The sequence below is a fragment of the Neofelis nebulosa genome, chromosome 6, assembly GCF_028018385.1.
Source record: "Neofelis nebulosa isolate mNeoNeb1 chromosome 6, mNeoNeb1.pri, whole genome shotgun sequence".
NCBI classification, from domain to species: domain Eukaryota; kingdom Metazoa; phylum Chordata; class Mammalia; order Carnivora; family Felidae; genus Neofelis; species Neofelis nebulosa.
Window position 1 is genome coordinate 129,050,721 of NC_080787.1, and position 24,713 is coordinate 129,075,433.

The following is a 24,713-nucleotide window of genomic DNA, read 5'->3' on the forward strand; positions in this document are numbered from 1 at the left end:
ACCGTATCTCTGCGTGACTTTTGTCCTCTAACAGCGACCCCTCCCCCTCGACCGCGCCGCGAGTCCGGGCCACCCGGGCACCTGCGGCCCCAGCCTGCAGCTGGGGAGTCCGGGGGCACAAGCCCACGGCCGGCGCTGCTGGAAACGGCGCCCACTCCCACCCCGTTGGCGGCGGGCGGCGGGAGGCCGGAGCCGCCGGGAAGCGACCGGTCGGCGGCCGGCAGAGCCCCGGACGCGACCAGAGGCGAGGGCGGCGGCGTTACCTGGAGGACCACGTCGTTGGGCAGCTGCGCGGCCCGGAATAGCTCCAGCACCCGCCCGTTGGCCGCCACCTTCTTGGTGCTCTCGATGTCGCAGTAGGAGAAGAGATCCGAGTAGTATTTCTGCTCCGCATCGCTCAGCGTCAAGCCTTCCATCTTCGCCTCCGGCTCACGGCCGCCCCGCCCCGCATGCAACACCCGGAGCCCGGCCCCACGACCCCGGGACGGCGGGGGCTGTGCGCGGCCCGGCTTCCTCCTCGCCCCGCGAAGCCGCGGGGAGCCCCAGCCCCGGCCTCACGCGCGCGGGGGGCGCCCGAGCAACAGGGCCGGGAGGTCGCGAGGAGGGGGCCCGGCTGGGCTCGGCGCGCCGCCGCCTGCGAGGCCCCGCACAGTCCCGGGCTCGGCGCGGCTCCGGCTCCGGCTCGGCGGCCGCGGGGAGGGCGCGGGGAAAGGAGGCGGGGGCCGCCGCGGCGCGAGGCACAGGCGGACTCCGCCACCGCCCCCGCCGCGGGTTCGAGTCTCCCCGGCTCTCAGCCGCTTCCCCCCAGACTTCCCGCCTCGGCTCCCCCTTCCGTCCACGCCCCCCCCCCCTCCGGAGCGGCGGCACTTCCCGGAAAGTTGTGGGGCTTCGAGTCTAAAGTTTCGGGGGCTCTGAGCTGAGCGTGGCCGCCGCTCCGCCTCCCTCCGCCGCCATTTACTGCGCCCCGGCCCGGCCCCCGACGCGCCCGCACCAGCACTGACAGCGGCGGCCGCGCTCCAGACCCGGATGTGAGGCCGGGAGGAGAGAGCGCGAGAGGGAGAGAAACACCCACCGGGCTGGCTCGGCCGCTCCCGGGAGAGGGGGGCCGCAGCGCCCCCTGGTGGCCGGAGCCCCGCGGCGGAGAGCCGCCCCCAGCCCCGGAGGGAGGAGCTGGGACCCCGGGGCCGCGGACCAGGGGTCCACCGCAAGCTGCTCACTAGGACCTGGGGAACTCAGGTACGGGTTGCAGTTTAGATTGTTTCGAAGCTTCTGGCACTAAAGGTTTCATTCATAAACGTTGACTGAAAGGGGAACATTGTTCAGGTTACTATGATTGTATCTGTTGGTACCTTTGTTGTTACCTTCTAGATGTCAGATGTTTCTGAGGATAAATGCAATATTTCTATGTGCTCTGAAGAACTATGAAGATTCTCTCTGGGAACTTTCATAATGACTCTAACACTGAGGCTTAACTCCCACTCTTACTCCAAGCATGTTTACCTGAGAAGCAAAATTTGATGAATAGAGGGAAAAACTGGCAAAGTTTTCTTCTATGTGCAAGGTAGTTCTGGTCCCTGGGAACTTAGTGCCATAAATGTATACCAACACCTCTGTAAAGTCGCGTAGGCCCTGGACTGACCTCAGGGGCTCCTGCCACTCCTAATTTTCTCCTTTACGAAAATCCTGCCCTGTTCTGATCGGTCCCGATCAGAGCAGAGTTGTAAGATATCCGGAGTAGAATATCTTAACGGTTTATACTTAGGAAATATTTTAAAAACAGTGGTTAAGGCTATTTGTTATACAGGTTTTTCCATTTGGGCTTTTATTGTGTCTTTTAGATGTTGCTCCCTAGAGTTCTGATCCTATAGATGGCCCATAGGAGGAAATTATTACAGGTTCCCAATCCTTTATCCAAAATTCAAAAAGCGCTGAAAATCCAAGTTTTTTGCAGCGCTTTGGCAGCAAAATCTCCTCTGCCTCATTTGGAGGCCAAATCTTAATGCACATGAAGCTATTTATAATCTTATTTGTGCCACTTAGTGTCAATATTTACTCATTTTACTCCAGGCCTTTATGGGATGTTAATATATGCATAGTTACAGGCATTTTATTACTAGTCTTTAAAACATATATAGGGTTTTAACCTAGTGTATGACTATATTTTATGTATATTGATACATTTATATACATGTATCTAGATACATGTATATATATACATATATATTTTTTATGTACACACACACACACACACAGAGGCCTATGGAGCTGTAAATACTTTCTAACTGGACCCCTTGACCAGCAGCATTTTAGGTAGATATACATATATAATATATATATTATATATATACATATATAATATATATACATATACATATGTATACATACATATATACATATACATGTGTATGTGTGTGTATATATATATATATATATATATATATATATATATAAAAAACCTGCCATTAAGCTCAAGTTGTCCTATCTCTAAAACTTTCAATTTGTCGCACAGACATCTCACATACCTCTCCGGAGGCGACCAGACCCCCACAGTTGATTTGTCTTCCAAAAGTGTAAATTGGAGGAGCATAATGGGGTAGGGATTGGATCACAAAGGTCTTCAGCATCTTACTGTCCACCACCTTTCCTAGGCCTTGAATCTCTCCTGCCCCAGGGCCTTTGTTTCTGCTGCCTGAAATACTCTTCCCACAGACCTTTGCATGACTTGTTCTCCCACACCATTCAGGTCCTTTTTCATCTGTCACCTCCCCAGAGAGACCTTCCTCTCCACATCTGATCTGAAACAGCCCTACCACCACTCTCTATCCCCCTCCCTGAATTATTTTTCTTTATAGCACTTGTCACTGCCCGACATTAAAGTATATATCTGTTCACATTTTTAATAGCTAATAGTCACCGAGTGCTTACTATGTTTCAGGCACTGTTCTAAAACTTTATGCTAATGACCACATTAAGCACAACAATCCTATGAAGTAGGCACTTAATATTTTTATTGGACAGATGAGAAAAGCGAGGCACAAATGGATTAAGTAATTTATTTATTAAGTCACATTGTTATTAAGTGTCTGGATCTGGGATTCAAAACCCAGGAAATCTCAATTCTGAAATCACTGTCTTAGAGCCTTTCTTACTTGTTTATTAGGTCTCCCAACTGCCATCCCTGTATTTACCAGAAAATACTTGTTCATTGCCATGCATCCAAGGCCAATAGTGTTCAGCAGGAACTATTTGTTGAATGAATGAATGAACAAACGAACTAATGACGTGATGAGCCAGCCAGTACCCTAATCTCCTAACTCAGCTCCCTTAACTCCGGCAACCTCCAGCCCCACTCCTCCTTAGCAACCTAAAATACTTGCTTCCCTTCCAAGTTCTGGAATTCTGAAATTTCCTTCTCAGTCCACACGTGCTATCCCTTTCGTCTTGCCTCCCATTCCTTGAATAAGCCTGCTCCTTATCACCTTTGGGTTCCTCCCTCCCAATCCTAACACGTATTTCATGTGTTCAAAGTGTACTTTGAGCATCTTGCACTGATGTAAAATAAACTTCATGATCTTGTCCTCAGGGATCCTCCATCTAGGGATCTCATTGTCAGTCATGTCAGGGACACCCTAAAACACCCTGATTCCCTCATGCATTGCCCTTCCCCACTCCCCCTTACCAAATGCTGAAACTGAATTGACCACAACGTGTGAGTTACAGGATGTTGAGGCGGGGGGACTCCTGCGGTCTCACTGCTCTGTGAGGCCTTCCTAATAGGATACAGAGTGGGAGCAAAACCAAGCTGAGGACGAAAAGTCACCAGGACCACGTGATCCTCCCCCAAAAAGAGCAACGTCAAACCCCCACCCCTAAGGGCTTACTAAGAAGCAACTAAATGGACCCTACAGCCAGCAACCACTGCTTAAGCCCCAGGCTCACTCCCCAGGTTCCCAAAGGAGTCCTGAACATCACTCAGCTTGTGCGGAGCACTGTGCCTGTGAGATCTCCTCTCAACAAGCACACACTCCCCACACCGGCAGGCCAGGCGCTCAGAAAGACAGGGAGGCCTGCTCTAGGGGGCCTGCCTTCTCAGCCCCCTGCCGTATTCTGGGTGGGCTTGGTGCTGGAGAGCTTGACAATTTCACAAATGAAAGAGATTTTTCTCTATATCCGTCACTGAAATTTGTATTTCCAGGTATGAAAGGGGAAAAAAAAAATACAATTTAACACATGCTCTTTGAGGTCAAGTTTAATTTTTCCCCCTAGTAAACATTTCTAGACCCATCAATTTTTAAAAGTGACATCATGAGAAAGCTATTTTAAAACAGATGGTCTATATTATATAGCTACAAATTTAAAGATGCGGGATTTCAGGGGAAGATCAAATAGTTGGTTACTGCCAGCAAATGCCTCAACTGTTATTTAACTGGAAATCTCTAGGTTTTTAAGGTAAACTGTATACAATAAAATCCATTGTCTCTGGTACATAGTTCCATGAGTTTTGACGAATGCATATAGTCCCGTATCTACCGCCAAAATCAAGATGCAGAACCATTCTGTGACTCCCCCACTCCAAGATCCTTTGTGTTGCCCCTTTTTACTCACCTCTGCCCTCCACTCTCAGACCCTGGCAACTACTGATTTCTTTTCTGCTTCTACACTCTTACCTCTTCCAGAATGGTCTATACATGCAATTCTGTGGTATGTAGCCTTTTGAATCTGGATTTTTTTTTCACATAGCATAATGCATCTGAGATTCTCCCATGTTCTGGCTTCTATGGTGGTTCATTTTTTTTTTTAATTGCTAAATAGTATTCTGTTGCATGAATGATTAGAATTTGTTCCTCGATTCACTAATTGAAGGACATTTGGGATGTTGCCAATTTTAGGCGATTATTATTAAAGATACTGTAAACACATATGTACGGTTTTGTGTGCGAATCTAAATCTTCATTTCCTTCTTGGGTAAATATCGAGGAGTGGGATTGTTGGGTCATCTGGTAAGTATGTGTTGAACTCTAAAAAAACGGCCAGATTCTGTTCCAAAATGCCTCTGCTACGTTGCACTCCCACCAGCCATATATAGAATTTTAGTTTCTCTTTATCCTCACAAACCCTTGTAACATCATCCTAAGGGATGTGTAGTGGTATCTCGCTGTGAGTTTAATTTGCATTTTCCCCAATGACAAATGATATTGAGCAGCTTTTCAAGTACATATTTGGCATCTGAATATCTTCTTTGGTGAAGTGTCTATTCAAAACTTTTCCCAGCCTGGGGTCGCCTGGGTGGCTCAGTTGGTTAGGCTTCTGACTCAGGTCATGATCTCATGGTTTATGAGTTGGAGCCCCACATCAGGCTCCATGCTGACAGTATGGAGCCTGCTTGGGATTCTGTCTCTCCCTCTCGCTCTCTGCCCCTCCCCCACACGTGCCCCCCCCCCCCAAAGTAAATAAATAAACTTAAAAATAATTCACAAAAACATTTCTTGTTTTTTACCGGGTTGTTTTCTTATTGTTGAGTTTTGAAAATTCTTAGTACATTTTTGATACAAGCCTTTGTCTGAGACATGATTTGTCCGTATTTTCTGCAGTCTGTGGCTTGCTTTTTTATTTTTTGCAGGACGGAATTGTTAAAATTTGGATTCAGGCTAACTCAGGGGTGACCCTAAAGGACATTTAGTGAGGGGAAATCCATTGGAGAGAGTTTCATTTAGTGCACCTGGTCATTAACTTTGTATAAGAGAGATTGCCCTAGATAAGAATATGCATAAACCCACGGAGAGTGACAAATGGTTGGGCCTATAGGGCGGGGGCATGGAAGAAAGCAGTTTAGAAGATCAGGGAGGAGGAAGTCTAAGGGAGACGCATACAGTCGAACCTATGGAAAGAGGCATGGAGTGTAAATATCTTTGTACTGTGTGCTGACACCCACCGGAAAGCATCCGCTATGGAGGAGGCAAAGGAAACCAAGTCGACTAAACAACCTGGTTAGTGGATGCCAAGTAGCCTGTGCAAGGTGCCACCCCTGTCTTGGCACACTGGCTCGGGAACTGAAGAGCTACTGTGGCAGCAATGGAAGGCACGCATGGGCCCCACGTTATGGGTCTCCACTTACCAAGGCCAAATATCAACCTGCCAGCAAGAGTTGAGCTCAGCTCAGCTCGGTGTCAGCTCAACACCAAATTGAGTTTCTGATGCACCATCATCCCTTGGGGAGATCAATCAGACACTTGGTGACAAGTTGATTATTCTTCCTGGAATCAAACATGTTCCTTTTTAGGCGGTGGGGAGAGCACGTGTGAGCGAGTGCACGTGGGTGCACAAGTGGAGGCAGGACAGAGGGGGAGGGAAAGAGAATCCTGAGCAGCCTCCACATCCAGCACAGAACCCAACTGCCAGCCTTGATCTCACTGTGAGATCATGACCTGAGGCGAAATCAAGAGTCAGTCCTATGCTTAACCAACTGAGCCACCCAGGAGCTCTGGAATCAAACATGTTCTGGACAGAAGTTTGTTTTCCTGTACACAAAGCCTTAGCCAGCAATGTACTATCAGAGAGCCTAAGCATTTTTTCCATCCTCCCAAAACAAAACATTTAATAGTTTTTCGTATATTGCACTAGAAAAAAATGATTTTCATATTTGATCTTTTAGTTTGTAATCAAAAAGGATCTTATTCTATGTACACTGTTGAATACCTCAGCATTTTTTTCCCCACCCACTTAAAATGTTAAGGACACCTTTCCAAATATCTACTCTTGAGTATATATTTTTGATGATTGTTCAGAGAAATTTTTTTTGTATTACTCTCCATTTATTTAGGTCTTCTTTAATTCTTCTCAGTAGGCTGCTGCTATATATTTATGTTTATTAATGAAGTATATCCAAAGGGTACCTTGTTAATCTTTTAATTTTGTTTTTATAATGATCATGTCTATTCTCCACTCCATATACTGGTATACAATATATATTTAGATCAAATGAGTATACTATATCTTTATCTTATTTTTTGTTATTTTTTTTTTACCATTTAATTTATTTTTTTTTAATTTACATCCAAGTTAGTTGGCATATAGTGCAACAATGATTTCAGGAGGAGATTCCTTAATGCCCCTTACCCATTTAGCCCATCTCCTGTCCCACAACCCCCCCAGTAACGCTCTGTTTGTTCTCCATATTTGAGTCTCTTATGTTTTGTCCCCCTCTTTGTTTTTATATTATTTTTGCTTCCCTTCTCTTGTTCTGTGTCTTAAAGTCCTTATATGAGTGAAGTCATATGATATTTGTCTTTCACTGACTGACAAATTTCACTTAGCATAATACCCTCTAGTTCCATTCACATAGGTGCAAATGGCAGGATTTCATTCTTTTTGATTGCCGAGTAATACTCCATTGTATATATATACCACATCTTCTTTATCCATTCATTTGTTGATGGACATTTGGGCTCTTTCCATACTTTGGCTACTGTCGATAGTACTGCTATAAACATTGGGGTCTGAGGGTCTAAACAGTTTTATCACAAACCTAGAATCTGTGTAACATCACTTCAGAATGAAAGACTCACTTTATAGCAATACAAATGCATTACTGTAGGATTCACTGGACTTCTCACATGCCACATCATCCAGAAGTTGCTGACTTCAGAGAGTATAGAATGGCCTTTTGAAGGTGCAGTTCATGTGTCAGCCTGGAGATGATATTCCGTACCTATGGATCCCCACACTCCAGGACACTAAATGAATGGCCCTCTATACTACCACATCTCCAGAAGGCAGACTGACTAAACGAGACACAAAACCAAGGGATAGAAGTCAAACTGGCCCCATTTGCCTTTGCCCTCAGCAACCTACTTGGGAGAGGGGAGGTTGCACTTCCCAGCCCCTCAATTCTAGGTTTTGAGCATCTGGAGGTCCTGGTTCTTAAAGGGGAGTGCCGCCGCTAGGAGGCGTATTATAAGTCCCACTAACCTTTAAGCTGCAAATGCGGTCTAGTCACTTAGGGCACCTCCTGCCAATAGATTAGTAGAGAAAAAAAGAATCAACATACTAGAGGTTAATTGAACCTACTAATCAGGAGAAAACTGCTTACTTTATGCAGTTGAAGTAGAAAAGAAGATGTTTCACACTCGGAAGACCACTGGGGTGTCTTCTGGTGCTCCCCTGTTCAGTTTTAATGATAAATGAACAAGTGTAACTGTCACAGTCTGAGAAGGGTATGGTGACAAAGGACGCAGACCACCCAGGGATGAAGGTCTGTGTCACCTTACAACATAAGTCACCTGGGACTGCAGAGGAGTTAGCTGAGGTCAAGGGGAATCTAGAATGAGAAGTAGAGAGATCATGGATATCAGACGTGACTTTGAAATGAGCTGCAATCGTGGCAGATATAGTTCGCTCCCCTCTCTTTCCTCTTGTAAACATTTCTAGAAAACAACATCCAGAACAATCCTGGGGGAGTTGTTCCCCTCTGGGTAAATACATCACATGAAGCAAATGGTCTGAGTCGTGTCAGTTGGACCACGGTGGTTGCTCTGGGATGCGACCCCGATTACCACCCCTCAGGACAGAGACACTATTCTTTCAACTGTTAGGAATGTTGGAATGTCAGGGGCTCACAGCTGAACCCCTCTCCAGGAATTGCCCTTGGAAGAAGGAAGATTCCTCACCTGAGTTTATACCCCCGTTCTAGGGGCAGCATTACAACCAATGGCCACCCAGTGGATATAGGAGCCTACAGGTCTCCACACTGTTTTGAGACAACTTGAAGAGCCATCTCAGCTCCAGAGTTCTTCCAGGAATAGGTGGGTGCCTCTGACGTTACCACCCTGCCGATCTCCCTCTGCCCAATTATGAGCTTTTTCCACTTCACTCACATGTGTGTGCTGTTCCTGACAACAATTATCAATGAACTGCCTGTACTCAAATCTTCATTTCAGTGTGTTTCCTGGGGAAACCAATTTGAGCCACCCACACGCTTCTGCTCCTATTAAGTAAGTTGAGTTCATTAGTGCTTACCAACCTGTTATACTTATTATAGTAATTGTTATAATTGGGTGAAGCATTACATAAGCAAATTAATTATGAAAACGGGAAGATGGTTTTCTATTTTATAAAAACTAAAATTGATGTTTTGGGAAGATATGATGTTAGTAAGTTGCTGAGAACTGTTGCTGTGGAATTGGCTATGGAGCTCATTGAAGAAAACTGGAGTTGGAAGAAAACATGATACTGTATCTATGTGTTGGGCACATAGCAGATTCAGTGTGTGCTTCTTGTTTGATTGATTGATGTAGAATTTAGAATGTAGTTTCCTATCTGTAATCAAAATTTCTAGTTTTTTTGTTTCTGAAAAATCTCTTACTGTTTTTGTAAAAATATACACAGTCATTGTGAAAATAACAACTCAGAAAAGGATGAAGAAAAAAATAAAAATCACCTGGAATCCTGCCATCTGCAGGCAACATCTATTAACGTTTAGGTGAATATTCTTGATATCATTTGTTTATATATTTTTCGTTTTTAAAAAGTTTTTATCTATTCATTTATTTAACCTCTACTCCCAACGAAGGGCTTGAACTCATGACCCCAAGATAAAGAGTCACATGTTCTTCCTACTGAGCCAGCCAAGCACCTCTTGACCCAAAATGATAGACGTACAATATCAAATAAAGGGATGGATTAGATAGATAGACAGATATACATTTTATTTTATATATATTACTACTTATTATATAAACAAATATATCAACCGAATGGATGCATTACACATTACTACATGTTGTCATTACATACTATATATATAATTTGCCCCTTTATTTGCCATCGGATGCCTATTTCTTTGTAATCCTTTGTAGCAAATCTTTTCTACTCAAGATTGTATTTATAACAGGAGCCTTCCTTTTCTTTTAATTTGAATCTTATTTCTTTTCCTCTTTTGGAGCCATCAATATAAATGATATAATCAGATTAACAGATTAAAAAAACACAAGTGAATTCTCCAGAAACCACTTAAGGCAATCTTATCCTATATTGCCAATGGGATCTATTTTCATTCCCTAACTAGGAGGGAATCATAACATGATTATTTTTTTGGATGGTGCAGCTGTAAATCAGTGTTTCAATAATGACATAGAAAATGCCAAATAAATTTAAGATTTCATAATAGCATGAGGTTCATCAGGAGCAAAGGCATAAAAATCTATACAAATCTGTTGGCGCAGCAAAAATAAATCAATTCTTTATAGAAATAGAATTCTCAGAAGAGATTAGCCAAAAATGAAAATGCACTTTCCTCCAAATAAAAACCAACCCAACAAATATTTATTACTGACTCTATGGAGGGCCGTTTTTCCCTCTTAGTTTCTTTTGTAAACATTCTCAATTTAGTGTTTTTCCAATATTATGAATTTTTAACAAGGAAAAAAGCAAAATGGTTTTCTTATTCTGTGTAATACTGAAGCCTGCAGAGGTAGTTGTAAAAAAATACTAAATGCGGTTTGCTTGCCATTAGTAGCATTTTCTAAAGTGAAAACTCTGCACTCGGGCTGGGTCACCTCCAAACACATCAACTTTTTAAACTATTCATTTAACAACAACAACAAAATTATCTGTCCTTTATTTTACTTCTACAACTTTTATTAATTTCTGCTAACTCCCATCACCCTACCATGAAAATATTTTACAGTGCCATGGATTTTGTAACCTTTCATGGTGCTTAAGAGCTACAGTGTTCCTGGGGCGCCTGGGTGGTTCAGTCCGTTAAGCGTCAGACTTCGGTTCAGGTCATAGTCTCATGGTTTGTGGGTTGGAGCCCTGGATTGGACTCTGTGTTGACAGCTCAGAGCCTGGGGCCTGCTTCAGATTCTGTGTCTCCCTCTCTCTCTTTCTCTCTCTCTGCCCCTCCCCCACTCATGCTCTGTCTTTGTGTCTCTCTGTCTCTCAAAAATAAGTAAACATTAAAAAAAAAAAAAAAAGAGCTACGGTGTTTCTGCTTTGTAAAGTTTTTTTCCATTTTAACCCTATATCATGCTTTGCTGTTGCCAATATTTCATTTTCTGAGGATGCTTAGAGGTTATGTCTGTGCAACCTTAAAAACTAAAAATGTATAGAATGAATACAAATCTTAATGGTGATAACAATGAGAAGATATCAAGTTGTAATAGACACACAATAATCCTAGTTTGAGACCAAATACGCTTGGGTTTGAAACTTGATTCTGACAATTATTAGCCTTGTAACGTAGGGCAAGTTTAATGTCTCTCAGCCGCAGCACCTTCTTCTGTAAAATGGAATGCTTTATTTGGTCAAAATAAGAAAGAGAGAGAATGAACATAAAAAGTTGTTATTTAACTGCTGTTGAACAACTGGAAGCTATTATCAGTGACAAGCATGATCAATTAAAATCTGGATTTTTTTTTAAGTTTATTTGTTTGTTTATTTATTTATTTATTTACTTTGAAAGAGAAAGAGAGAGCATGCTGGGGAGGGGCAGAGAGAGGGGGAGAGAGAGAATCCCAAGCAGGCTCCACTCAGCCAGCATGGAGCCTGATGCGGGGCTGGAACTCATGAACTGTGAGATCATGACCTGGGCCAAAATCTGGAGTCGGACCCTTCACTGACTGAGCTACCCGGGTGCCCCTGATTCTGGATTGTTTTTAATTTTGCTCTTGCACTTTGTTTAAATAATTCAAGCAACCAGGGGGCATATCCTTTAGTAAGACATAACTATTTAAAAAGTCATTATCAGCTCTCATATTCATTTTCTACTAGACTTTAAGTTGTTAGTATACTCTAAACCCTCTAGATAAAGAAAACCTGACCTGTATCTAGTGATTTGGATACATTCAACAAGTGTTATAACCAGTAAACATTTAGTGTTTAAAATCTTGTATCAGGATAAGTATCTTGTTTTAAAAATTAACTATTTCTGTACAAGTACGTAAGTATAGTGGGATCAAACATTAATATACTGTAAGTGGCTTTTTAATTTCCCCTAATGAACACAATCTTCCTCAGTAGCAGCGTGGAATTTAACTTAATTTTGTCAGTTATATCTCAGGATCTTTCTCTTAAAGTGTAATCATTTAAGTAATTCAGTATTTCACTCAAATACTCAGCCATTCATATTTCTTCCTCTTTTCCTTGTTCTTCTCCCAGATATCACGGGAGGGCGGTATATGGGGGTGGGGGATGGAAAGACCTCACATGATTTCTTGACTGTGAGATAGAGAAGGAACCTTAAATCTACAATCTGGGGTCCCTGTGCTGTCCTCTGGTTCCACTGCAAGGCGGCTGGGATGTCCTGGTCCCCAAGTCTATATTGAGGTATCCTCAGAGTTAGCTGGTTCAGTCTGGCCTTTTAGGGCATGAGGCCGGTATCACAAAATCACTCATAGCCTTTAACCCTAATCCTCAAGTCTCCATATGGGAGGCCTCTGTCATTCACCAGTCCTCCCAGTGGTAGTTCCACTTGTCCAAATAGAAACTGGGGTGGGGCATGCGGGTGGGGGTGGGGGTAGATTATTTCTTAGAACTGGGACTTTGGCCTTAGGCAGGTGGCCTGATTACCTATCGCTGCATAATGTATTACCCCCAAACTGAGTGACCCAAAACATGACTTTGTGGGTCAGAGATTCGGGAAGGGCTTGACTAGGCAGGTAGTTAGCTTTTGTGATATCTGACATGTGCAGTCATCTGAAGGTTAAGCTAAATGTCCAAGACAACTCATTCATATGGGTAGTGGTTAATGCTGCCTGTTGTCTGAAAACTCCTCTAGGGGCTGCCTCCTGGAGTATCTTATGGCCTCTCCATTTGCTTGGCTTCCAGAAAAATGATGGCTGGGTTTTAAGAGACAACCTGAAGAGCAAGTTTCCCAAGAGATCGAGGCAGAAATTACTCAGTATCATTTCAATGCATTCTATTGATCACAGGCAAGTCATGAAAGCCAGCCCAGATTTAATGAGAGAATTATATCCCACTTCTTGATGGAAGGGCCCACTGCTTCTCATAATGAATAAGCTATGTAAAATGATTTGTCTTTGAAAACCATATATACTGTAACTGACAAAAAATGAACACAGCTAACCAGAGGATTTACTTTAGAGTGGGTTTCTCTCTTTCACCCAATGGCACATCTTTCTGTTGTTGGCACTGTACTATATTGTCACTTCCCTCTCTCTCTCCCCGTCCCCTGCTTGTTCTCTCTCCCCCTCTCAAAATAAATAAGTAAACTTTAAAGGGGCATCTCAGTGGCACAGTCAGGTAAGCATCTAACTCTTGATTTCAGCTCAGGTCGTGATTTCACAGTTAGTGAGACCGACCCCCATGTCAGGCTGTGCGCTGTCTGGGCAGAGCCTGCTTGGGATTCTCTCTCTCCCTCTCTCGCCACCCCTCCCCCCTCAAAATAAATAAACTTAAAAAAATAAAAAAGAAATCAAATGGTTAATTTTTTAAACGCAGAATATAATTAAGTTTCAGTATAAAAGAGAAGCTTTACTCATTTCTTGGATTACTTAAAAATATATTTACAGAGTCTTTAAAAAACCTTTTCAAAAATTCTCATTGTAAAATGCATTACTTGGTCAGTTGCAAAGCTTGTTTTACCAAGATAAGTATATTTCAGCTAAGAACTATACAATTAACTGCATGCTACTTTTTGTGGCATATGATAAAGAAACTCATAAAGGTGAGTTTATGAGGGTCCCTGGGTGGCTCAGTCAGTTGAGTGTCTGACTTCAACTCAAGTCATAATCTCACAGTCTGGAGTTCAAGCTCCGCCTCGGCCTCTGTGCTGACAGCTCAGATCCTGGAACCTGCTTCAGATTCTGTGTCTCCCTCTCTCTCTCTGCCCCTCCCCCACTCATGCTCGCTCTCTCTCTCTCTCTCTCTCTCTCTCTCTGTCAAAAATAAATAAACATTAAAAAAAATTTTTTAATAAAAAAAAAGAAACTCATAAAGGTCAATTCAACAAGTCGATAATCACATTAAGATTCAGTCTCAGGGGTTCCAGGGTTCACAATATCCACGCTTCCTAGTACAATACTTTGATTTAAAGACAGAAAGCTATTTCACCAAAGTAACTCAATAAACCAGTTCATTCACTCAACGACAATAATTTTAAGAGGATTATTTATGAGGAAGCCAGTCATTAAAATAACCATTATCTGTACAAAGGGAAATAAGAAGAATAGAGAAATGCAGCTAAGGTGTCAAACCCAAAAGTTTCCCTAAAATTGTTAACCAAAATGAAGTTCGTTGTTTATTTGCTTAGTTTGGTTTAGTGCTTATTGTTGATGATTGTATTTGTAACATTTGGGACCCTTAAAAAAAAAAAACAAACAGTTGATTGAATTTTCTACCTTACTCTGCGGGCTGGAACACATCTTGCTCCTGTGAAAGCTGGCTCCTCCCACCTCATTGCAGATACGCTCCCTAATTAGCCATCGAATTTCAAGGGACTGGGGCGGAGACAAAGTTAGGATTTTGTTGTCAGGGTGCCTGTGAATAATTGGTTTCCACAAATTCAGTATTACATTCTCCTCTTTCATGAATAGAATTCCCCAACTAACTAACTTCTTTCTTCCTCTTTCCTTCCTTTTTCCCTTTGTATTTTCTCCCTCCTCCCTCCATTTCTTTCATCAATTATTGAATATTTACTTTATGTCAGGCACTATGCTAAGTTTGAGGATTTGAAGGAAACATTTCTTGCCTTTAAAGAGGTAAGAAGCTAGTGAGTAAACTAGGAGTAAACTAGTAATAATAACACAATGTAGTGCACGGTCTGGGAGAGAGAAACAGAATACTAGAATATGCAGAAAAGTTGCTCTACACAGACCTGGAGTGGTGAAAAGTGAGGTCAAGTTAGTCTTAAATGCCGTGGACCTCTCCTTCAGGAAGGAAGAGTGGGGTGATTGGCAATTCTTTGACATTAGAACGGGACACACGAGAGTTAAGACAAAAGTGATGGCATTTCGGGGTGCCTGGGTGGCTCAGTCGGTTAAGCTCTTGATTTTGGCTCAGGTCATGATCTCATGACTTGTGCGTTCGAGTCCCGCATTGGGCTGTGCACTGACAGTGCTGAGCCTGCTTGGGATTGTCTCTCTCCCTCTCTCTCTTCCCTCCCTCCCTCTCTTTCTCTCTCAAAATAAATAAATAAAACTGTAAAACAAAAAAGGTAATGCTATTTCAAATTCGGTGATTGGAGATGGGAAAATGGAGGTCGAAACTGGAGGTGATGTTCAGACAAGGTAAATGAAAGATAGTAAGAAAAAGGGGGAGAAGGGTGGAAAAGAGTTACACAAGGTGAAGTAGTTCTAGCGATCTTCTGTATAACATAGGTGTGCACATGGCAATACTATGTTGTGCACTTAAAAGTTTAAGTGGGTAAAACTCATGGTAAGTGTCCTTACCACAGTAACAAAAGCAACAATGTTGCCACAAATCCTTGAGTTGACCAGGCTGTAGGTAGCTGAGAGTGATGCCTGATTCTTCATACCAGCCAGACTTCAGAATCTACTTGAACATTTTCCTTTTTGTAATTCCTGCCCCGTTGCTTTCATCATTTTAAGAAAAAGTTGGGGTTTTTTGGAAATAAGACTAGTACCCGATGTTTCTAAGCCTGTTTCCATTAGATCAGCTGGAGTTAAATAAAAGGAATTGTTTGATGGGACCAGCTTTGGAACAGAGGGTCACCCCTTCTACTTAGTTTTTTACACCCAGGTACTTTTCTGCCTATTTACATTTGTCTTTCTTTCTGTTCTTCTATGATCTTCACTGACATGTATTCTTTTTTTTTTTTCACAGTTTTAAAATGTTTTATTTTGAGGAGAACCTGGCTAGCTCAGTCAGAAGGGAATGTGACTCTTGATCTTGGGATCGTGAGTTCAAAACCCACATTGGATGTAGAGATTACTTAAAAGTAAATAAGTAAAATGTTTTACTTCATAGTTTTCAGAAAAAGTTTGTATGTACGAGACTCAAAGTGAATACAAAGGCAGCTTTCAATAACAAATCATTGAGACAGTTGTCACTCCGACTCGACTGTGGAAGCATATGTAATGCACACACTTCAATGTTATGCATAAATAATTTTAACTATGCAGTTCAAGTTCTGGTTTTATATCAGGTCTGCATATATATGATACTTGTGGTCAAATCTTAAGATTGGTAAAGTCATTGTGAAGCTGCTTATATTCTGAGTGCAGGTTTCACTATTACAACTGCATGATGTTAACTCACGAAACAGCAGCCGTCAAAGATCTCTTTGTCCCACGCTCATACATTTGTAATCTGACTCTGTTCACTGAGTTTTCTTCTTGCAGTTCCTCTTTAAATTATAGTCGTTATGCACTGACTTCCCTATGTATCTCACCCATCTCCTTTATCTCAGCCTTTCCATACTTTGCCATTCTGTTCTCACACGCATTTATTTAAGGTTTCGATGTGTCTCTAACCCTCTAAAGGTTCAAGAGTTGTCTGAGATGTGTAGGGCTTTTAAGACAACCTGGGGGCTTTGCATATACCTATAAATTCCTGTCATGAAAACAGTTTGGGAAGTTCAGTTCATTTCAAGCCAACCTTTACTGAGCGCCTACTCTGTGTTAATAAGTGTACTAGATGCTGAGAACAGAATGTTGAATAACATGATCATTGCCATTGACAAATTTATGGTCTAGTGGAGGAGACAGTCACTTACCAGTTTTCCTGTCCCCTGCATTGAACGTTGTATCTGTGCACTTCCCCACTCCCGCCCTCCACCTCTGAGTCTCACACTGGCTGTGTTCCCAGTTTGAGGATGTCTGGTTCTCCTCTAATGGCCTTTGATCCCCTTTTACATGAACATTTTGCAGTAGCTTGTGAACTTTTAGGCTGCTTACGCTGAGAGCCTTGTTTTGCCCTGCTTGTCTGCACTGGAAAGATGAAATGCAAATATTTCACCTTACATCCATGGAGGGTTTGGAGTTAAGCTTTCCCTGCTCTCGAGGAGAGCTAAATTTTCCATTTTTTAATTAACATATTAATTTCTAAATTATCAAGTCTATTGTGAAACTGCCACAGGAGAAGACGGTGACATGACGGAAGACAACGCTTTGGAGGGAGACAGAAAGTAGTGGAGGAGGGATTTTCCAATGAGAGGGGCTTATCAGAGCGCTCCTCGGGAGCCTGGGAGTTGATCAGGGAGAAGCAGCTTAGAAGGCTTGGGGCCCTGGCTCAAGAAAGGCAGGGTGAGTAAACCCTAGAAAGGCCTGCCAACAGGGGCAGTGTTTGAAGCCAAAATAGTCTGAAGTCTCAGAACCTCCAACTTCACTGGAGAAGTCCCTTGCCTAGGCTCAAGGACCAAACCAGCCAGAACTCTCCCTGTCCACACCCTGCTCAGCATAAACAGTAGAGATGCATTGGGAACATATAATTAAATGTTACCATACAGCAAATTTGAGATGTTTTCAAAAGTACATGTCATTTGGCAATGCCTTATTAGAAAAGTATGGAGCATGAAATTAAATGATACACACTAACTTAAGAATGATATACTTAACTGAAAGTCCTTTATAATTAATCATAAGCATACTTAACATTTATGATTATTGAAAAGAAGAATAACATTAACTGAAAGCAAGAAGTATCACAAAATAAGACCAGTGTTTCACTGATAACAAAGTGACCTTCCGGATATGGCCAAATTCCAACCTTTGGCCTGTGGAAATGCAAGTAGGTACTTTGACATAGGTCAGCAAAGAGTATTCTTAGCAATCGGTCTTTCTAATCTCAAATCTTGCCACACTGAGGGCTCTACCCTGTGTGTACTTAAGATCTCTCTGCCCTTCATTGGTTTGAAAATCAGCCTGGCTTAGCTAGCTGTCGGAGGTTCTCTACTCATGGGGACAAGAGTTTAACTGCAAACAGGTGCTTCTGAACACCATTGCAGAATACTAAAAAGGGAGGGTTTGGTAAAAGACTTATATTATCTCAGCTCAAGCATTAGCAAGTAGATATTTCTTCAAAAGAGTAAATGGTCCTAGACAGCACATGGAAAATCCCTGTTAGAGATAAGAGTGATCTATTAGGTTCATAGTAGACACTCAATAAATGTTTGTTTAATGGTTAAAATTATCAAAGGCAAATGTAACGTAACTTACAAATTTTAATATGCAAGTCTTTCATTACTATGACATACCTTTCTTCTCTCCCATAAGCTTTGACTTCCTATTAATGCTCCAGGAATTCAATAACCTCTAGGATGATCCAAATTGTTTTGTCCTTATTTCTGTGCTTGTAAAGCCACTTTGTAAAAACCAATCTGATTTTTCAAGTACAGTAATCTGTTTGCAAATTGTAGATGTCTCTAGGTGGATAACTAATCTAACTCTTTTATAGTTACAGTTCCTCCTATATAATAATATTGATATTGCAAAGACAGTCATCTATATACAGTACTTGGTTAATACTAGCCAGTCTTCCTGAGATGTGTCAAACCTGGAGGAACCCCCTGAAGCCACTTAACTACTCAGAGGAGAAACCCATTTAGAAACATCTGGATGTTTGAATTTTTAAATTGAAATCTAAATGCTTGAGTGACATAATGTGTCAAACTCAATCAGACTTTATAAGCCCAAGGAAGTAATTAGCTATTTTAAGGATATCTGTGGTAATGAAAGCCATGTTCTGAGTTCCTAAGAAATCAATGAAGAGATTGGAATTAGTCCTAGAAAGATGTCTCTATTTATCAAATAATTCTTTTTAAAAAATGTTTATTTATTTTTGAGAAAGAGAGAGAGACAGAGCGCAACCGGGTGAGGGGCAGAGAGAGAGGGAGACACAGGCTCCAGGCTCTGAGCTGTCAGCACAGAGTCCGATGCAGGGCTCCAACCCATGAACCATGAGATCATCACCTGAGCCAAAGTCTGTCACTCAACCAACTGAGCCATTCAGGCGCCCCTCAAATGCTTCTTCTTCTTTTTTTAATGCTTATTTATTTTTGAGAGAGACAGAGACAGAATGCGAATGGGTTAGGGGCAGAGAGAGAAGGAGACACAGAACCCGAAGCAGGCTCCAGGCTCTGAGCTGTCAGCCCAGAGCCCCACGCGGGGCTCGAACTCACGGACCGCGAGATCATGACCTGAGCCAAAGTTGGACGCTCAACCGACTGAGCCACCCAGGCGCCCCTCAAATACTTCTTATAACTTACTTAAAACATCACAAATAGTTGCAGCCACACTGCTAAGACAAGCAAGGAGCAAATGTGGTGTGTGTACCTTCCCCACATATTTCTGTTGTTCCATCTCTTAATTAAATACATGTGACAACCGCCAAAAAGACATTTGAAATTTACTCATTGATAGATCTTTTAAATTTAAATAGACAAAACCATCAAATCATATTTCTCTGAAATTTTCCTCAGGAAGATTTAATAAATGGTGTATCACAAATACTAGTAACTGACAGCTAAAAGGCAGATATTATGGAGAATTTTACATGTAATTGCTAACATTTAAAATTCACATCATGTTGTAAACTATAATATCAATGAAACTTTCCCTGTATCCCATTAAACATGCATTCAACTAATTTTTACATTTTAGTAGCTTATTTCTGTTGAACATGATCCAGAGGCATTGATACTGAGGGTAGAAACTAAACATGAATCTCACAATAAAAGAACAGTGGAAATAGAATATAAATGCTGAGGGGCACCTGGCTGGCTCAGTCTGTAGAGCATGTGACTTTTGATCTCAGGGTCGTGAGTTCAAGCCCCATGTTGGGCATAGAACTTACTTAAAAAAAAAAAAGAATATAAATGCTGATAATTATATGTACTCAATACACACTACATTTTTTCATATTACCTCTTTCCTAGAAGCTTGTTTAAGTTTTGATGAATTTAAAGAAATCTAGACTACAATGGCTAAGCTGACTGGTTTATACATCTAATCTTTCATTTAAATTTTGTTTTAACTTAATGTTTATTATTTTTGAGACAGAGAGAGATAAGAGTGTGCGAGTAGGGGAGGACAGACAGAGAGGGAGACACAGAATCCGAAGCAGGCCCCAGGCTCCGAGCTGTCAGCACAGAGCCCGATGGGGGCTGGAACTCACGAGCTGTGAGATCATGGCCCAAGCTGAAGTTGGACGCTTAACTGACTAAGCCACCGGGCGCCCCTAATCTTTCATTTTAAATAGCCCTGAGAGGAGTCAAAAGGTTAGACAGTCAGCCCTCAAGTCCATTCAGCTAAGCAATTGTTGAGTGCCCACTCCGTGCTAGGTAGGCATGGTGCTAAGCATTGCAAAGGATACAAAATGAATAAGACACTGTCCACTCTAGAAAACTTTGTAGTCTACCAAAGGGGAATGACTGTGGTACAAGTTCCAATACAAATTTCAGTAAGTGTGCTTTGTAAAACAACAGACTGCAGCATCTTTTGTCTTCTTAAGAGGATTTTTCTAAAAGGATTTTGTTATAATTCATATCACAGAAAAGAAATTGCTATAGGCTTCATTTCATGGATAGAGATTAATGGTGGAAAGAAAGAAAGAAAGGGAAAAAGAAAGAAGAAAAGAAAGAAGAAAAAAGAAAAGAAAAGAAGAAAGAAAGAAAGAAAAACAGAGGCAAATTCTAAAGCCTCTGCCAGGTCTTCCAAGTTGCTCAAGGGTCAAAGAAGATGCTTCTTTTCAGCAGAGCACATTAATGAGACTTTGGAGTTTGGACTAGAAAGAGAAACTTCTCTGCATAATAAAGGAACTAAAGGTTCTGGAGCCTGAGAAGCAAGACCTTGGCAAGCAGACAGGGAGATGTGAGGACAGTGCCTGGCAGCAGGTAGGAGCTGCAGGAAGAGAGAGGGGCCAGTGAGCAATTCCAGAGACAGGGCAGTGAAAGGACTTTTGAACACAGTATCTCGTGTTCCATTATAAATTGCCTGCTTTGCTTTAATATAATTGCCTTTATCCTTAAATCTTATCTTGAGAATACTGGTGGCCTTATGGGGACTAAACGCACTTTTTTTTTTTTTTTTGAATAAGTAGATTTCCTGCCCAATGTGGGACTTGAACTCACAAAGCCGAGATCAAGAGTCACATGCTCAACCAACTGAGCCAGCCAGGCTCTCCACCCCACACTTTGTTTAGGACAACCAGGTAAGAGTGTTTCTCACAGCTGTGTATTACTATGGAAAAGCCATCAAAACTACCGTGGTGTTCCATTCCTATTGTATTTCATATGCAATTTATTTTTAATAAACTTTGTATTTTTTAAAAATTCACATCATGTTGTAAATTATGGCTGCCTTGACATTCTTCCATTCTTCACCCAATGCCAAATGTTTTTTGGGGAAGGTGGGAAGGAAATGGGGTGTGTGTGTGTGTGTGTGTGTGTGTGTGTGTGTGGTGAATTAAAGAAATAGAGCTTTTCCATGTTTATTCTGAACATGCATGAAATGTGAGTTGTAATTAGGGTTAGAGAACTCAGAACAAACAGAAAGCAGGAGAACGTATTTCCCGAGAATTTGCAAAAATATAAGGCAGAGCACTGGACTTCCTAGAGGATTGGAATAGTGAACCTGAACTGACTTTATGAAACTTCAAAAATGATGGTGATATTTGCATTTCATAAGGTGGCACAAGATAATTGTCCTAAAAGATGTCCAAAGTGCTGGAGGACTCTCGAAGGGGGATATGACACATCAGGGGCAGAGGGGACTGGAATGAAGGAAGAGAACAGGACTGGACATGTTTCCTGTATTAGTTCATTTCCCTTCAAATCCTTCTGAAATGAAGAGGGACGATGAAAAGAGACACAAATTTATTTAATCATTACAACAATCCAGTGAGTAGGTTTTAGTATCACTAATGTTTAGATTAGAAAACTGAGGCTCATAGGGGGGCCTGGGTGGCTCAGCTGGTAAGTCCCCGATTCTTGATACGGACTCAGGTTGTAGTCTTGAGGTCCTGGGATTGAGCCCTGAGTAGATTCAAGAGCCTGCTTGGGATTCTCTCTATCCTTCTATCTCTGCCTCTCCTCCACTTGTTCTCTTTCTCTTTCTCTAAATAAAGAATAAATACATGAATACGTAAATAAAAAGAGAACTGAGGCACATAGAACTTCGTTCCTTTCCCAAGGATGTACGCAGTCAGGACAGGAGCCCGACTAGGTAACTGGGTCACCTCCACCTTATGTAACACGTGGAATTTTGTTCAAGTGAGAGCATTCAAGTTTGGTGTTGGAGTTCAGTAGGCAAAGATATGGTGGGGGAGGAGGAGGGGAGACTCATCATGCAAAGGGAACAATCTGAGCAAAGGCAAGAAAGTGGGGATTTGGTGGTTTCAGGACAGGGACAGAAGGAGGTCCGAGGTCGTATGCCAAGCACACAGCAAGTGCTAACCAGGTGTTTACAGAAGAAAGCTAATCCACACCTCATCCCCACACAGTACTCTGCACCAGACGCAGGAAAAGCATGGAGTGCAATTTGACTGATTCATGGTTTTCACAGATGGTTTTGGGTAGTCAGGAATCTGGAAGGTTGTGGGAGGATTTAAAAAGCATGGTGAAAAGTGTCCACTTGATTTAATAGACCACCGGGAGATTCTGAAGGTTTTGAGTGACTGACTAAGGCTGCACTTTCAGAAAGTTAAGCTGGCAGTCGGGTGAAAGATGGACCGCACCGGGGCATTCCAGACTCGAATGTGAGGCCAACGCTGTTTCAGTAAGTCTGAGATTCCATGTGTCTGACCGGTTCTCTCCCTTAGAGATTCTGACACAGAAAAGCTGGTGTGGGCTGGGGGATCAAAGACCCCCATACAGAGAAAACACCAGAGGGGTGTGGGCTAGGGTGGGGTTGGGCAGAATGAGAAGACAAGTGTAGACTTGTCTGTGAGGACTTCTTTGCTTAGGCAGTAACAAGGGGCCAGTGAAGGAGTCAGAGAAGGAAGAAACGGCCCTTGATGCTGGCAAGTGTCTGAGCTGGTGAGCTGTCCTTCCTTCCCCAGCCTTTCTGTGCCTACACGAGTGCTAGTGTTTGCCAGTGTGCCCACTGCTGATTAAAGGAACTTGAGGCTGTGGACTCCAGCCTCTCCCAGAGTCCCCTCCAGAGGGCAGAGTGCCCATCAGGTTGGCAGTATTTGCCGATATCCCTCTAGGAGCTTTAGGGTGTGCAGATTAGGGTTCTGACCCACAATTTCCTTCCCCTGGGCTGTGACTTTCCTGCTCTGATTCCTCCCCTCCATCCCCAGTCCTGGACCCCGTGGCAACGTCTGCTTCTGTTCCTGCATCTGGTCCAGAGTATAGTGAGGGGATGGGGTGGAGATAATTCTGCTCTGTAAATGTTTAGTGTTCTCTGTGCTAGGCACACGCCATGTATCTTCTCTCCTGGCTGAAAACTCTGGATCAGAACTCCAACTCCAAACCGCTTTAGTTGTGCTTCTTTTGGACTCAGCCTTAGGCTACCACTTCCTTCCCAAGAGACCTTGGTGGACCCTGCTTCCTGCGTTCCCCTGCTTCCCGCTTGCTCCCCGGCATCCATTCTGACGGCTCCACTTTTTTCTGAGTTCCAGCAGCCTAGACTTCAAGCAGGTGGTGGCCCTGAGCCACTCACTCTCCCTTATCGGGTAGTGATCATGACCATGGGGACTGATGACGATGTCAAGTGCTACAGAGCGCTGCTTGACGGTGAGAACTGGGAACAGGTCATTGCGTTTGCCAGTTGGGCGTCATTAGTGACCTTAAGACTAGAGACAGTAGCTTTGGTAAAAAGGTGAAGGCAGAAGCCGGATTACAAGTAGTAAGATAAATAAATGGTGGATGATGAGGACTAGCAGCTGCAAGTTTGAAGTGTTCCTTGAAGAAATTTCTTGACGGGGCGCCTGGATGGTTCAGTCGGTTAATTGTCTGACTTCAGCTCAGGTCATGATTTCGTGGTTTGTGAGTTCGAGTTCCGCATCGGGCTCTGTGCTGACAGCTCAGAGCCTGGAGCCTGCTTGGGATTCTGTGTCTCCCTCTCTCTCTGCTCCTCCCCCACTTGCCCTCTGTATCTCTCTCTCTCAAAAATAAAGATTAAAGAAAATTAGAAAAAAAAAAGAAATTTCTTGAGAAAAAGAGAAAAAAAACTCAAGCAAGCAGCAGGGTTGAGGATTGAGGGGAGGAATTGTGGATTAAATTTCTAGAGGATTTACCACTTCGGGGTAAGAATTTAGGTTTCATGTGAGAAAAGTAGGAGGCCTAGAACAGAACTAATTTGTAAAGTTTTTTGGCTGGTGGGTCGGGAGTGGGGGAAATATTGCAAGAGCTAAATATTGGTTATCTTATTAAGATTCTTAGCAACTTGCCAGATTTTGTTGACTTATTTTTTATTTTTTATTTTTATTATTATTATTTTTTGCCATCTCTAACATCTCTGTCCAACAGAACTTTCCGGAAAAGTAGAAATGTTCTGTGCTGTAAGACAGCAGCCTTTAACCACTTGTAGCAATTGAATACTTGAAATGAGGCTACTGTGACTGAAGGTCTGAATTGTTAATGTTATTTCACTTCAATTAATTTAATGAAAATGACATTTATTTAAATGAAAATATCCATATGGGTCTAGTGGCTAGTTACTGTACAGGACAGATCTATAGAGCTGCTGTTGTCTTTTGGGATGATTCCTCTCCCACACCTCCTTGGTAGAGAAGCTATCTCATTTACAGCTTTTGGAGTGCAGCCATATATATTTGATATATTAGATTTAATT

At 42.4% G+C, this 24,713-nt stretch overlaps 1 protein-coding gene and 1 long non-coding RNA gene across 8 annotated transcripts in view; one reads left to right on the forward strand and one right to left on the reverse strand.

Moving 5' to 3' along the window:
- The window catches only part of REPS1 (RALBP1 associated Eps domain containing 1), an 89,000-nt gene extending 88,434 nt beyond the window's left edge, over nucleotides 1-566 (reverse strand). For all 7 annotated transcript variants that reach the window (XM_058735451.1, XM_058735453.1, XM_058735452.1 and 4 more), the window contains exon 1: nucleotides 264-566. In XM_058735451.1, the coding sequence (XP_058591434.1) occupies nucleotides 264-416 (153 nt within the window). In that variant the 5' untranslated portion in view covers nucleotides 417-566. The remainder of the gene's footprint in view (nucleotides 1-263) is intronic.
- A 491-nt stretch (nucleotides 567-1,057) lies between these two features.
- Nucleotides 1,058-22,708, forward strand: LOC131514949 (uncharacterized). The gene is made up of 4 exons (XR_009263356.1): nucleotides 1,058-1,236; nucleotides 8,690-8,801; nucleotides 21,016-21,126; nucleotides 22,613-22,708. It is a non-coding gene; the product is annotated as an uncharacterized LOC131514949 (long non-coding RNA).
- Nucleotides 22,709-24,713: the final 2,005 nt, after the last annotated feature.